Source organism: Micropterus dolomieu, linkage group LG07 (assembly GCF_021292245.1).
Source record: "Micropterus dolomieu isolate WLL.071019.BEF.003 ecotype Adirondacks linkage group LG07, ASM2129224v1, whole genome shotgun sequence".
Taxonomy (NCBI): Eukaryota; Metazoa; Chordata; class Actinopteri; order Centrarchiformes; family Centrarchidae; genus Micropterus; species Micropterus dolomieu.
This window is the reverse complement of record NC_060156.1, coordinates 14,771,744-14,787,819: the sequence shown is the minus strand read 5'-3', so window position 1 is coordinate 14,787,819 and position 16,076 is coordinate 14,771,744. Positions and strand designations below refer to the sequence as shown.

The 16,076-nt window shown below is 38.5% G+C and overlaps 4 protein-coding genes across 9 annotated transcripts in view; 3 read left to right on the top strand and 1 right to left on the bottom strand.

Annotated features, from left to right (window-relative positions):
- The window catches only part of LOC123974012 (ATP-binding cassette sub-family C member 4-like), a 40,130-nt gene extending 39,628 nt beyond the window's left edge, over positions 1-502 (bottom strand). For all 5 annotated transcript variants that reach the window (XR_006825751.1, XM_046054431.1, XM_046054428.1 and 2 more), the window contains exon 1: positions 280-502. Coding sequence is in view for 4 of the 5 variants with exons in the window: in XM_046054431.1 (XP_045910387.1) it covers positions 280-353 (74 nt within the window). In the remaining variant the exon portion in view is untranslated. The remainder of the gene's footprint in view (positions 1-279) is intronic.
- A 5,744-nt stretch (positions 503-6,246) lies between these two features.
- LOC123974013 (claudin-10-like) lies at positions 6,247-8,664 on the top strand. 2 transcript variants are annotated; one of them, XM_046054433.1, is made up of 5 exons: positions 6,247-6,527; positions 7,191-7,352; positions 7,439-7,520; positions 7,628-7,732; positions 7,873-8,664. In XM_046054433.1, exons 1-5 carry the CDS (start codon positions 6,308-6,310, stop codon positions 8,027-8,029), a joined length of 726 nt encoding a protein of 241 aa, XP_045910389.1. In that variant the 5' UTR covers positions 6,247-6,307; the 3' UTR covers positions 8,030-8,664. The 2 variants fall into 2 exon arrangements, with proteins under 2 accessions (XP_045910389.1, XP_045910390.1); XM_046054434.1 differs by having other exon boundaries at positions 6,513-6,603.
- Positions 8,665-9,423: 759 nt separating this feature from the next.
- On the top strand, positions 9,424-12,434 carry LOC123974345 (claudin-10). The gene is made up of 5 exons (XM_046054972.1): positions 9,424-9,655; positions 11,609-11,770; positions 11,864-11,951; positions 12,054-12,161; positions 12,251-12,434. The coding sequence occupies exons 1-5, from the start codon at positions 9,424-9,426 to the stop codon at positions 12,432-12,434; spliced, it is 774 nt and encodes a 257-aa protein (XP_045910928.1).
- A 687-nt stretch (positions 12,435-13,121) lies between these two features.
- Positions 13,122-14,325, top strand: LOC123974066 (claudin-10). Its single transcript, XM_046054502.1, has 5 exons — positions 13,122-13,353; positions 13,439-13,600; positions 13,693-13,774; positions 13,912-14,019; positions 14,133-14,325. Exons 1-5 carry the CDS (start codon positions 13,122-13,124, stop codon positions 14,323-14,325), a joined length of 777 nt encoding a protein of 258 aa, XP_045910458.1.
- Positions 14,326-16,076: the final 1,751 nt, after the last annotated feature.

Here is a 16,076-nt window from a genome sequence, read left to right as displayed (position 1 = left end):
TTAAACTGCAACTCTAGCTATTGTGATATAAGACTGCAAGAATCAACTTGTACCAAAAAGGCTGAGCTCTCTCTTCTACTTTTGAGCAGTGTGGTTTATGTTTATACATGAAAAGGATGCTCATGCAGCTTCCTGCTATCGCATCACGGGGGGGGGGGGCGGGGGGGGGGGGGCCGGGACAGCCTGTCTGGTCTTGAGTGGCCACAGACAGTCACACAAGAGAGCTCTCCGTTCAATTAATGTCAAACACGGCTGTCGCTGTGAGGCCAGTTTTCTTACCAGAAGAAAATCTTGGAGAGAAGATTAGCTGAAGCCGACGGATTATCCTGCGCCTCCTTCCGCAGAGGTTCCATGCCCCCCAACAGTAAAAGGTACCTGAGGACTTTCTCCGCGGGCTATGTGGCAGAGGGATATCGATAAAGACTCAGAGGAGAGAGAAGAGCTGCAGCAAACTCCAGTGTATGTCAATAACGACATTCAAAACAGGATTACTACAGAACACGCGCAGCCGGTGTCAGGTGAGCTGGACATTCCGTAACCCCGCCCACCGCCTGGGGATTGGCTGACAGAAGTCTCAATCTCTTCATGAACTTCATGTCATGACCTCTGTGGCGTCTGACCCAAACAATCATTATTTACATCATCTTTAATGTGTACTGTGAGTGGGGAACTCATTAACACTAAAATGTATTTAAATAGCCTATCAAAAGTAAAAGTAGGGTATTCATGCAGTATTGACCCTTATATTGTTTATGATTATACAGTATTATGTTAAATGTCAGGGACCAAACAGACAAGCAATGAGGAGAACAGGAGTTTTTTGAAAAACAGGGTTTTTTATTTACCCCCAAAAAGTTGAACAATAGAAACCAAAAACTTAACATCTAGGCCTATAAAAGAGGTCAACAAAACATAACTATACACAAAACAGGATATGAACTGAACAAACTGACCTAACTGAATGAGACACAAGGGAACATATATAGTGGCTTGGCGAAACCAATTTACACAAACAAAATGGACGACAAATACAACAACTACAAAGTAAAACAAACTAAACCCAAAATCCCCCTCCAATATGGCAGCCCATGGTACGGCTTGATTGGCAGGCCACTGGATAAAACAGTCCTCCACCCTTAGCCACACCTTTCTTCCCCCAGGACAGACTTCTCACCAACATTGTACCAAAAAAACAATGATTAATAGAACAGAAAATGTTTAGGCTACATAACCATACAATGTGAAAATGTGTGCACTCCATTTAAACAGTGTATGGCTAAAGAAAATAAATGTATATTATACCTGAAATAAACTATGTGATCTGTGTTTTGAAATCATGAATTGTGTGTGGTGTGGCTAACTGCAAAAATAACTTAACTTGTGTACTTAAAACATGGCTTGTGTGCGGTATTACCATTGCTGGCTGTTAACCTGTGTGGCTTAGGCCATCACACACACACCCCTTCAGGACTCTCGCTGGAACTGCGAGAGAGGTAGTCAGCTGTGTTGTTATCCTTGCCAGGGATGTGCTTGATGATGAAGCAGAAAGGTTGTAGTGCCAGATACCACCGAGTAATCCGGCCATTGGTGTCCTTCATTCTTTCCATCCACTGAAGAGCTTTGTGGTCTGTCTCAAGGATGAATTCTCTGCCCAGGAGGTAATAACGGAAGGAGTCAAGAGCCCACTTGATAGCCAGTCCCTCCTTTTCCACCGTTGAATACCTAACCTCTCGGGGGAATATTTTCCGGCTGATGTAGGCAACTGGATGGCGGTCGGCTGGTGGTCCCTGGAGAAGCACCGCCCCCAGACCCCTGTCGGAAGCATATGTTTGCAGAATAAAATCATCATCAAAGTTTGGGCTGTAGAAAACTGGTTCCTTACTTAGTGATTGCTGGATGTCCTGGAAAGCCGCCACCGCCTCTTCTGTCCACCGGATCTGATTGGGACACCGAGATCCTGTCATGTCTGTGAGAAGAGCTGCCCTGGCAGAGAACTGTGGGATGAAGCGGTGATAGAAGCCTGCCATGCCCAAGAAAGACCGAAGTTGCTTCCTTGTGTGTTGCAACGAACATGACTATAGCCTGGATCTTATTGACTTGCGGCCTTATCACCCCATTTCCGATGATGAGGCCCAGGTACTCTGTCTCTGCAGCGGCGAAGACACACTTGGAAGAATTTGTGGTCAGCCCGGCAGAGTGGAGACGATCCAAGACAGCATGCAGATGTTCCAAGTGCTCCTCCCAGGTGGTACTGTTAATGACAATGTCATCCAGATATGCAGCAGCAAAATCAGTGAAACCACACAATACCTGGTCCATGAGCCTCTGGAAGGTGGCTGGAGCCCCATGCAAACCAAATGGCATGACCGTAAACTGGAAGAGACCCCATGGAGTCCTGAAGGCTAGCTGTCAGCTCCCTTGATCGCTTAGTGAGTGGAACCTGCCAGTAACCCTTACACAGATCTGTTGTGGTCAAGCACTATAGGCTACTACTAAATATAAAAATATATACTATTAGATTCGTAATTATCTATACATTCACTTGAGAGCAATTGAAACTATTTAAATGCTATTTAAAACAATTAATTTCATCTGTAGATGAATGAGCCAACAAAGTTCTGTTTAAACACATAAATGAAAGCTTCACATGGTTTTCATATACCTTTTCTTTTTTTTTCTTCTTTTTGACTGTTTTAGCATTGTTTTGTGTAAAATGCACTGAATCCCACTTCCACTTAACAACAAATTGTTGGAAAACTTTGATGATTTTGAGATTTTCTTCATACACTGCATCATACTGTAGCCCCTACACATTTTCTGTGTTAAACAAACAGTACATATAATACTGAATGTTTATACCTGCTTGTTAGTATTTTTAAAAATGAATTTAAAAATAATACAAAAAAGTGGCAAACTGCCGCCAGATGTGCAATCTTTCTAACAGTGTCAAGTTTCAAATTCACACTGCAGCTGATTCAGTTCTCATCTCTTTTTATAAATGGCTTAATTTTCTCTAAATGTACCATTTTTTTAAGAAAAAAAACACACTCTATGGGATGAGAACAAACTACATGTCCACATATGAGCTGACGATGATTAGTCATTAATTTTCTAAATTGTGTCCAAAAATAGATGAACCAGTAGCTGAACTGTCACATTTCTTCTTGTTTTAGAATTACTTATTACTCCTTTATTATTGTTAATGTTAACATAATACTTGGCCTTATTTTTAGACCAAAATGTGAAGGCACAAAAGGAGTATTTCAAATACTGCTGCTTACCAACATGGAACATGACTAACTGCCAGCTCGTGCTTTCTTTTTACTTTCAGACACTTCCACCCCTACTCAGGCAAGATGTCCTATCTGTAAATCATCTCTGTGAAACACATCTACAGTGTAAATAACCTGCCTAAAATGATTTTATGTCTTCTCATTTTCTTGAATATTTCTTGATATTTTCTGTTCAAGATTCTGGCTCACGTTTTGTGTAATCCTTTGCTGGAAATGTCAAACTGAGCACTTCTTAGTCACAGGCGCTTCTGAGGACAAGTGGAGAGGAAGTAAACAAAGACTAGTAGGCAGAAAGAGACCAGTAAAGAAGAAAATAATAGACTCCATTCAATTCAAATCATGATGTTTTGTGAACCCTTTATCACCCACATTTTATCTATTGTAGTTGCATTATTAGCATTTTGCTTGCGTAAATTTTTGGCTATGCACCACCTGTTTCCAGTGCTATTGTTTTTATCCATGTGTTGACCAGTTATTTTTTATTAGCATGTCATTTCATGGCTAGATTTTGTCACTAACTCATGTTATTTTGTTTACTTTTCTGGTCATTTTCCCATTTGCTAAACATATTTCATCTTGCCACAGTATTTAAAGCAGAATGGGTAGATACAATACAAAACATTATTTTCTCTATAAATGTACATAATTTAGAAACATGTTGTAATAAGTTACAGTTTTAAAAAAAAGTTTTTAAATGCAGTGCTTTGAGATTTTCAGCTTCATCTGATGGTGGCAGCAGTGTGTTGACAGACACGTTACATCCACTAGATGGGGCTCTAATTCACACTATAAAAGCTTAATAAATTCCTTGTTTGGATGTGATCTCCCTCTTGTTTACTTTTGTCTATGTTGCCCCAAATTTTTATTTATTTATTCTGTTTTCACTTAATCAACACGTTACAATGTAACAATGATGATGAAAGTTTGTTTGCCCTACCTGGCATCAGAGCGAGTGACATGCTGTTAATAAGTTATCTAAATCCTGCTTTTATAGGTTACTAGGAAGTTGAAGCATTGTTGTTGTTTAGGTGGCAGTGCAAGGTGACAGATAGAAGGTGACACATTCACCACTACATTACTGTATTTTTTTCTGCCAATACTGTAAAATACTGTACATATCCATGCCCCTTATATTCATATTTTAGATTTCTCTAATTTTAGATATTTCTGATTCTGATTATCTGTTCTGTATCTGTTGTTTCTCAATACTGTTTTCTTGAAACTGAAACAAATACTTGAGTAGTGAGTAACTTGAGAAAGTTACTCCCAAGTCTTTTATTTGATTTGGCTGTGACTGGAATAATTTCAGCTACTGATGGTCTTCCTCAGGTAAAAGTAAAGAAGCGAACATACACTTGTATTTATTTATTTATTTATATGTTCAAGTCACCATCTCCTTTTTAGATAACCTGCCACATATACAGTGCACCAGTTTTAGTTTTTTTATTACACCCAGTATGTAGCTCTCAAGTGTGATTTCAAAATGCTACATTATAGTCTGTTAAGTATGTCAATAAGTAAATATTGTTGTCTCATATGGGCTGTAAGATTATTATTTAGCAAACAAATCAATTTAGGACATAATGCTTTAATGTTTCATAATTTAATGCCTATTGAATACAAGTGTGTTCACTTCTTCACTTTCACCTGAGGAAGATCATCTGTAGTTGAAACATTATCAGTCACATCCACATGAAATAAAATAAGTTTGTCTTTTTTTATGTGTGCATAATTTGGTCTCACTTCATCAGGCTGCACCAATGAGCATGACTAGTTAAATGCACACTCCTCATACACTGTTAGCTTGAATATTTACATTATGGCAGAAAGCAGGAGTAGGCTAGTATTTCTGAAGCATTAATTACTGTGTGTAGCTATGTATTAATAAACATATTAACATTAACACAGCAGACACTGCTCTCTGTCAGCTCAGTGTCAGCACAGTTCTCTGATGTACTGACTTCACAGCAGTAGCCCGCTGTGCTGTGCACTAAACTTTTATCTGTAAATATCAGCTTTCAGTGTTTTTTGAAAGCCATACTACCATGTTTTAGCTTCTGCAATCATTCTGCTCTGAAATGATTCATGTGGATGCTTGACTGCGGCAGGATAAGAAAGCACTGGCAGACTTGGGATCACCTGACCACCTACCTCTTAACAGATCATGCATGAAATAGTATGCTAAATAAGAGTAGCAGGATTAATGTATCCAAATCTAACAGAATAAAAATAATGATGTTTCTCTAAAATTAACTCAGGTAAGTACAAATTTAATGCATTAAAACTACTCTGACAAGTACAATTTACTCAAAAAAGTTGCTTGAGTACATGTAATTGAGTAAATGTAACTTGTTACTACCCACCTCTGGCTAAAGTTTAGTTTGCAATTTATATATGGTTCATACAATAACCATAAAATACTGTATGTTTGATGCACGGTTAGTTTAATCTACCCCGGAGCAGGAACGCCAGAGACCACTAACAATACATTAACAATGTAACACAGCTCAGAATAAATACAATGCATTTCAAACATACAGTAAGTGCATTCACTTTTACTTAAGTAAAAATTTTAAATCCAAAAATACCACTTTTAGCAAAGTCTTTTTCTATTATGGTATCACTTCTTAACCAAATCATTAAAGTATTACACTTCACACCCATCACATTGTACTTTGAATATGCCCACTCATAATATGAACACATACACAAACACAGGGCAACAGTAAATGTGCCTACAGCTGCTTTAATTTTAAACATCACTTTCTACATCCACAACTTTCAGTCCCCTCAGACCCCATCATCTATGACTGGGAGTCACAGTGACTTGTACTGGGGTGAGAGGGTGCAACATGTTACAACAGACCATTGGCCACTTTAGGACCAAACTCCTCCCTACAGAATATAACAGTCCGCAACACATTAACTATCAATCACAGCCTATCCATTGAACTTACCAGTGCAGTGTCTTGCTACATTTTAGTATAGAAGTGTGGAGGTGTCCTTTCTGCAGCATGAGCAGCATGGTTCAGGAGATCTTGGCCTTCGTTTTAACCACTTCGGGGTGGGTGCTGGTGTCTTCCACCTTGCCGACAGAGTACTGGAAGGTGTCTTCAATTGATGGATCAGTCATCACCACAGTTACCTTCTGGTCCAATCTGTGGAAGACATGTGTCACTGATTCAACTGGAGTCACCAGCTGCAAAGAGTTTCCCTCGTTGCTGGCATTGGATGGTCAGCTCTTTTTTCCCTTCTTCCTGGATGCTTGGTTTTTCTGCCTTTGACCTTTTTCATGGTTCTGGTCAATCATGTTGAGTTTATCTTATGTTTTGTGTTTGTTTTTCAATGAAAGAGCACATGTTAATGAATTTTAGTTTTAGCCTGTTTTAGACTAGGGTTGTGTCATCCTGAGTTTGTAAGAGCCTTATAAGTGTTCAACCTTAGCTCCTGTCTCTTTTGCTAAATTCAAATTGAAGCTGCAGCTACTTAGAACTAAAAGATATCTTACAGCCTAATGTAAGTCTTCAAGGAACAACTCATTTACCTCCAAATATGTCAATGTTTAGCCTCAGTTCTTGGAGCTTGAAAGTGATAAAGGGGATTTACTGGGAACCTCAGGCAGTTTCTCCCACAGCTGACTAGTTTCAGTGGTTAACTACCAAGGTAATATTTGCCTCAAAAAAAAAAAAAGGTTTCCCACCAAGACAATCACCACTGAGAACAATTATGGTCACTTATGACAAATTGTATTTCTTGCTTAATGTGTAAATTTGTCACAAGCTCAATAACTCATTGACCTTCCGGTGTGCAGATGTAAGAGAAAAACCACAGAATGGAGCCACAGAACGTAACACTCTTTTGACTGCATGTAAGCTGACCTCTATTTTATGTTTGTAGGCTACATCCAAGCATGCAGGGGACTGATGATTGCAGCCGTTTGTCTGGGGTTTTTCGGTTCTATAGTTGCCCTTGTTGGAATGAAATGCACCAAAATTGGAGGAACTGACAAAAATAAAGCCAACATTGCCTGCTTTGCCGGTGTCATTTTCATTCTTAGTGGTAAGTATAGATGAAGTGTATGTGTAACATCTGTGTAATTATCTGTGTGATCTAATTAGATTCCATTTTTTTCTTGTTCTTCTCAGGCATCTGCTCACTCTCATCGTGCTCCCTCTATGCACACCGGATAACATCAGAATTTTTCGACCCAATGTTTTTAGCACAGAAGTAAGAACTGTGTGACTGAAGAGGCACAGTGTTTTAATGTAACTCAACTAATTAAGATTTGTTTTTAATTTTTTTTTTAAATTTTAAACTATTGGCTTTATCTGCAGGTTTGAACTGGGAGCTGCTCTCTTTATTGGCTGGGCAGGTTCTATACTCTGTTTGCTTGGAGGCATCATGTTTTGTTTCTCCATCGCAGATTCTTTTACCAAAAGGTTTGTATGAGTAACACATAGTATGTTATACAGAAGATACATGTTGTAAATAGGCCAACCTGCTGTATGAATCAATTTTGTTGACTCATATAGGTATTTGATTTGTGAAGATGAACATGTGTTCTGTCTTTTTTTTACAGCCACAGTCAGGCAAACTATATCTACAAAGGTGCTGCTTCGCATTCTCATATCTCCTCCTACCCGAGAGGGCAGGCAAAGTCTGTAAACCAGAGGCCGCCTCCAGACTACAACAACTCCTCCAGGACGCAGCACTTTGATAAGAATGCATATGTGTGAGGGATGTCAATATAAAACACTTTCAGTTGAGGCCACTGGTGAGTCTTAAAACATATACTGTATACTAAGCCTAAAAGATATAGCACACTGTATAAAACTTGGAGGTTTCTGTTTAACAGCAGCAGAAGTTTCTGATGTTGATCTGTGGCTCACCAGGAATTAAAATTTACATGTGTCTTCCAGGGGTACAAATTTAAAGTTGTATGACACAGTTTACTCTCTGATCTTGGGGAATTATATTTTCTGTAAAGCAGACAACTTCTGTTTGTGTGTTATACATATTAATGTTCATGGGATGTTGGGATTAATTTAATAAACAGAAAATTTAAACATGAAAAAATAAAACATTTGGTCCAAAATGGACTTTTCTAAAAGATCTTTTTGCATGTGTAATATTGTGCAAGAAGTTTTAGTTGTATTTTTAACTGTAAGTAACCTGCATATGTTGTCAAACACAGATTCTCTTGTTTTCCATAACACAGCCATTAACTATGACTTTGTAATAAGCAAACTCGAAGAAGGTCAAAAAAGGGTGCATCCTTCTGTAAGTAGTGAAATGTGTGGCGTATGATGACAAGGCTCTGTTTTTTTAAGCAGAGTATATGACTAGAAATAAAACAGATGAAAACGTTTGCAATTCAGCCGATTGCGTTTTGCTTGTTTTGTCAGCAGATGATGTCATATCTGCTCCTCGGTGGTCACAGCAGGTCTGAAGAGGGCAGCAGTTTTGGGTTGTGATCCCTTAAGAAAATCAGTGAGAGTCAGCTTTTTCACTTTAGTGGTACTTCAGCCTTTTAATACGTTACGGTTGACAAAAATAATGGTCTGTACTTGTACACCTTTACAGTCTTTCTGAACACTCAAAAGCTTTTACACTAAATCGCGTTCACCCCATTCACACGCTTAGGTGCCTCTGCCCTCACTAACAGAAATATACATTCACACACCAATGGCACAGCCATCAGGAGCGAATTGAGGTTCAGTATCTTGCCCAAGGATACTTCAACATGCAGAAGGGGGGAGCCAGGGATTGAACCACCGACCTTCTGACAAGTGGATGACCTCTCATCCACCGGAGTCACAGCCACCCACAATATGTATTTACTTTAACTGTAAATATAGATTAAATTAATATTTGCAAGATACTAGTGGATTCACAAGGGATGGAAACCTGAAAAGGTGGGCAGAGGTAGTGTGGGTGGCACACTCCAGAAAGTTTACAGTAAACATATCACACAATTGCACTGAGCCCTCATCAACACTAATGGCACACGGCACAGACACAGTCATCCTTGTCCACATTAAACAAGAAATGACTCATCATCCTGCTTACCACTGAGTAGACGTTTAGTGTGTTTTGTGCTTCTACCTGGTTTCCTTTAGTGATTTCAGAAATGAATAACCGTCTCATCCAAATATCTGGCTTCTTGATTTCATCACTGGGGTGGGTGTTTGTGATGTGCACCTTGGCCATGGACAACTGGAGGGTCGCCCAAATAGGAGGAGAAGGAGGCTCCTTTATCATCAAAGTGGCCTGGCAATGGTCCAACCTGTGGAAGGACTGTTTTACCGACTCCGCATCTATCACTAACTGCAGATATTTCCCTGTGATCTGGAGAATCACTCGTAAGTGCTCCACATGTACATACCTCAGCAATGATGTCTCTAATACTGACTCTGTTAGCCTTTTACTCTGAATGAACAGAAAGATTTTCAGTCCTGTAATTCAACAGGTAAGAGACAAGTGTTCACAGTGACACAGAGTTTACACCAGTGCATAAAGTGTGATTATGTAACATAATCTTTGTTTTAGAAATTAAAAAAACTCAAAATCATGAGCAATAAAATGCCCCCTTGTTAATTTCAATACACTCTAACTGGTCAGTAGCTTTTGGTTGCTAATATTAGCTAACTTTAGGTAGATACTGTCATGTAAGTAAAATTACTGGGTCAGTTAGTTGATTTTATTATTCTTCTTTAACATTATCCCATTATTGTCACTTCCCGTGGCCACAGTGAAAAGAGCAAACGCCACACTGACTCACTTTAAGGTGCGAGGAGAACCCAATAAAATGAAGATTTGAGAAACATTCTGTGTTTTATTGCAATTTAACCAGAGTTGATAGGAGAGGTTTGGTGTGCTCACACAAAAAACATAAAGTGACCAACTTAGCATTAAAAGTAAATTAGGTAATAATATTAAATAATTAAAAAAAGCATTCACATGGGGATGCTATGACCAGCTCTGTATACCATTGTATACATGTCCGTACAGTGTTTTACAGACAGGAATAATAATAGCAGCACATTGATGATTTAAATCTTTGTTACTGCTTTGTCAAAAAGGAGAAAACAACTCAATAAATATTGACTTCTACAGAAAACACCATACTACATCAATAAATACTACATCAAGGCATTAGAATGTATTACATTTCAATATACTTTATACTCCATAACCTGAATCTAATGCCTTGATGTACAGTTACTGTGCATGTTAAGGTTTTCCACTCTGAATTAATGAAACATGTGAAGTCTTGTGGTTCAACAGGTAGAGTGAGAGTGTGGTCAAGTAGACCAAAATAAATTATCGACAAGCAAAAAGCAAAATATATTGAATACTGGAAAGAAACGACCCAAACAAAAAATAAATTACAATGTTATCTGACCCTTCAAAGAGAATTCACACTGGCAAATTACCTAAACTAAGAAAAGTGTTGACTACATACAGACTGAGTCTGGCCATAAAAGGGTCAGACAGAGCTGCCTATCAGAAGAGGAGAGACTCTGCTCCCTGCACTTTCTAACCTCATGTCCTTAAAGTAAAACCTTAAGAGAAAAAAACACTTCCCAAATGTACTCCCAATTCAAATTCAAATCAGACACACAGAAACTCCCCATACTACCATGTTTAGCTTAACCAAATGCCAAATCATGGCAGCAAAATATATCACTTCATGCCATGAACTGAGGAGAACCAGGGGAAACACAGACTAGAGTAATAAATAAATTAAATCATTCTACTGTAACATTATTTTTATTGTTTGCTATTCTGGTAATTGTTCCTTGGAAAAATGCTACTGCTTGTCAAAAAGCAAGGCATATTTTCAATACAAGATACATTTTGTGTTCAGTTAGTTTTATTTATTTTAAAATGTAATTTTATTGTTTATAAGATGTATATACATTTTTATTGTTTAAATGTGAATTTTGTTGTTTGTATGTGAATTTTTGACACCAGAGCTTAACCTGTGAAGACACTAAAAGGGTGGACACAACAAAACAAGTTTTTTATAGGTTACTGTTCGTTATTACAACTTTGTCAAAAGGGTGACTAATAGACTACATAGACTATAATCTATAGAGACTATCATTTTTGAAGCTGTAGCCTACTTTATATTTTTGTGTTGCCTCGCATTACATTGTAAGTTTTGACTTCACTCAGATCAGCTTCTTTTCTTTCTGAGACAAACCAAAAGCTGTCCAAGAAATTGATTTTTTTCTGTTGAGAAGGTTCTTTTTTTTCTAGCCTGAACTATTTTTTTTATATTTCTATATATTTCTTTCTGTTACTCGCAGCTTACCTCCAGGGAGTACAAGGATTGCTATTAGGTGGGATAACTCTTGGATTCTTTGGTGTAGTACTTTGCTTTGTTGGGATGGAGTGCACTTACATTGGTGGTGCTGATAAAACCAAGGACAAAGTCCTTTTTGCAGGAGCAGTGTTTCATTGCGCTGGAGGTGAGTACAGAGCACACACGGGTTTGTCTCTGTAAATGACAAAATGTTTTGCCCTCATTATTTCTTGGTATCAATGGAAAAACCTCTGCACAGGTGTGTCAGATGTGTCTGGCTACTGCTTGTACTACAACTCAATTGTCAGAACAACCTTTACTCAAACTGCAGGACAAGGAATATTACGGTACATTTTGCCTCACTGATCTACATCACCATGTAGTTTAAATCTGATATATTTAAAGTATGTATGATGTGTCATTTCTAATTACATTTTAATTTATTCCAGATATGAACTAGGACCTCCCATATTTGTAGGATTGGTGGGATGTCTTTTCATCCTTTTAGGGGCTGTGCTTTACACTGTGACGGTCTACCAAGTAATCTGCCCTGAAAGGTATTCAAATTCCTCCATCTTCACCCTTTTTCCTGTGGCTGCTGAATTCATTCCACATCATTGACTTTGGCAATGTTTTGATCTTACAGTGAAGTGGTATATGCCCATGGAGGAGGAACATACATGACCCCTCGCTCCAGAGGAAGCGCATACTACAGACCCCCCAGGCTGCATGAATCTTATATGAGCTCCAGACGATCCAGCAGCTCCAAGAGCTCAAAGCTCTCTCAGACAACACCGACAAAAATCTCAGAAAGAGATGCATTTGTGTAGTTCCTATGTAGTTTGTAGTTATTTGTTGTTTTTTTTTCATGCTCTTCATTTCATGCTATTTAGAAAAAACAAGTCATACTCTACATGTATGATATACTGTCTTGTGTTGACTCATAATTTGCTGACTTTATTGTGATGTAACCAAAGCACATATTACAAATACGACTGTCACTGGAATATGTATAACTGGATATATAGTAATTTCTTTTAAAACCTTTGTACCTATAAAGAAAATATTGTGTTTGTCCACTTATTTTCCTTAAATGAAGATAGTGTAATACTTAGTCCTTATTTTGTACCAGTATATCCTCAGTTCAAACCTTTTATACAAATAGAAGTGTGTTATTCTGTCAACATCATCAATGCGGAACAAAATAGTGCCATCATTACTAAATGGTACACAACACTGAACCCATGCTGGTGGGCTCATGTGTGCCATAACAACAACAAACACGAGTAAGTGACCTTGACATAATATGAAACAAAAAGGCGAACCATGTGATGATGTACACAAAGCAAGATCGGCCTCCTGTGTGTGTGTATAAGTGTGTGTTTCCGTATCTGAGGAGAGGCAGCGCCGGACACACAGACGTCCTGCAGTTTGTGTTCAGGAGCAGTTGCGTGTTGCTTGGATTTGCCCTTTTCACCGTCTGGAAGCTCAACTTCTATGAGTCAACTTCCACTGCCATGAGTTACAGGACTGTGGCGATGTACGTGGAGATCGGATGCTTTGTGCTCTGTGTATCTGGATGGACCCTGGTCTGTTCCACCCTGCCCACAGAGATCTGGACTTGGTCCGAGGTCAGTACCATAGTATTGACCGCTTCAAACTACTACTCCAACCTGTGGAAGGATTGTGTATCTGATTCAACTGGAGTGTCTGACTGTAAGATAATTCCATCGATGCTTGCACTGAACTGTAAGTAAAATCATGCAAGACACTCACATCTTTTTATCATGCATCATAATTGTGTGCTCAAAACGGTTTTGCTGTTCTTGGACAGCGGGCATTCACCTGTGCCGTGCTCTCATCATCACTGCTATCATCCTGGCCTTCTTTGGATCAATTCTGGTCTTAGTAGGAATGAAGTGCACTAAGATCGGGGGATCAGAGATTGCTAATGCAAGAATAACCTTTGCTGGGGGGATGAACCACCTCATTGGAGGTAAGAAGTTACACTGAGAGCAATTTTAAATAAGTCGCATTGCAATAAGGTATATGATTAATCTTAAACTGAATATGTGCCCATTGTCTCAGGGATGTGTTCTATGATTGCTTTCTCCTATTATGGAAACAAAATTGTTACAGAATTTCAAGACCCCAACTACAAAGGTCAGAAGTACGTACAATTTTTAAGTGACATTGATAAAATATATACAACAAACAGACTTATTTTATGTATCAAAATGTATTCAATGATTCTTTAAAGGAAAAGCAGTGGATTTATGCATTATTCTTGTGTATTCTTACTACCAGGTATGAAATAGGCGTTGGTGTCTTTATCGGCTGGGGAGGCTCAACCTTACTTGTTGTTGGAGGCCTTATTTACAGTATCTTTGCAGGGAGGGAAGCGTGCTACTCAAAGTAAAATTACACTATTGTTACACAGACCCCCCCCCCAGCATTTCTATTATTTGCTCCCCTCCACTTACAGAAAAAAACAATAAACATCCATTTCTTGAATCTAAACCTCACAGGTCTAAAAGATCCCCTGCCTACCAGTTCCCTGATACCTACACAATTGTTCCGACACAAAAGAGCATTGCGACTTCAGTTCGTACAGACATCAGTGGGAGCAGAAAATGGAGGACCAGCAGTTACAGCAGAGCCAGCAGCATCTCTGAAATCACCAGTACCACCAAGACGTCAGCTACAAATGCATATGTATGACTTCTTTTTCAAACAGGTGGAAAATATTGTGATTCCGCCCTTCATGAATATTCTGTGTGGTCCTATGTTTTCTTTTTACATTTTCAATCCTTGCTTGAGCATTAACAGTAGCTTTTAGAATAGTCATTATAGTGTGACAATGAGCCAGCATGCACAATACCAAGACCCTAAAACTGAAATGGAGTTAAATGGAATTCAGCCATCATTTATTCCAACCTTTCACATAACATGGATAATAAAATGATACAATGAAATCATGCAAAAGATGACATTAAGGGCACATAACATGTTTATTATTTATTTAAATGTTTAGTTGTTGCTTTAGCCATTTATGTTTTCAATGACACTATTTTGTCTGAATATATGAAATATTATGCACTCTTGCTCTGACCTGAAGCAAAAATGATTGACTACATATAGAAATGTAGAACGATCTATACGTGAAGACAGAACTATTAATGTCAGGGCCTTATGTTGAGTTACCTTGTAAGATATGCATGTCTAGATTAATTTGCTTGCAGGCTGCTTTGAAGGTTGCATGCTTTCAACAATGTCAGATGTTTCTGAAATTTGCAATAAAACAAGATTTTGATACTGAGTCATAACAGAAAGAATGGCTGAGTCACTGGCAAAACAAAAAAGATTCTCACAACATGGTTATGAGCTGAATGAATGTAAGGATGTACATGTGATTCATTGTATCTTTAATCCTCTCTAATTGTACTGAGTTTTACCACAGACATTCATGGAAATGATCCTTATTGGATGTGTCACATTTAGTGCAACCGGGGAACAGGGAAACAAAGGAGTGGATCCAGACGCAGACTCAGAAGGCAAAGCAGCTGCAATTCACATGTTTTAATAATCAAACAAAAAGGTGTGCAAGCAGTCCAAAAGACAAACAAATCCAAAGAGGGGAAAAGAAATCCACATGGTCCGAAAATTCAGGCAGAATAGTGTTTGAAGTGGGCCGGTACGCACCGATACGCGGTAGGCTACTCTCCTCTGCTCTCCAGAATGCAGGAAGTATATAATGCTCAAAGTCGTTAATGTTATAGTATTTACTATTTTCACCTTAAGGTTGAGGATAGTGCGGGCGGGGTGGGTGGGGGAGTACTGGCACCTATTTTTGTCCACTTCAAGCACTGCCAAAGACCACAGGAAAACACTAAGAACAGGCTGGTACACTTGACAAGTTGACACAGAAAAGGGGAGCACACAGACTTAAATACACAAGTGAGGGGAGGATAGCTATACAGGTAAAACTAATTAGGAAAGGGCAGACATTCAAAATGGGCAGGAAAGCACACAAAGTCAGGAAGCAAATACACATGAGGAAGGATTCTTAAACAGGAAATAACAAAAAATGATAAGGTCATAAAACTACACAAAAGCACATAAAGCAGTTAATACTAGCTCCACCTTGACTAACTCCAATATTATGATACTGCCTGCATGTTAATAATAATAATGATCCAGTAATATAATAATAACCCTGACAGGGTTATTCTGCATGGAGTAATTAACTTTGGATAATGTAACTACATTTTATTGCTAAGACTTGTATTTGTAATGATTTTTTTACATTGTGGAATTGTAACTTTGACTATTTCTTCCACCACTGTTAAATGTCTGCTCCCTAATATACAACTCTCATAAGCACCTTACTTCAAGGTATACTGTCTTTAGGCTACATTTGACACTATAATGATTTCTGCTGCTACTGTATTCTTGCCAAAGTAACATTTTGA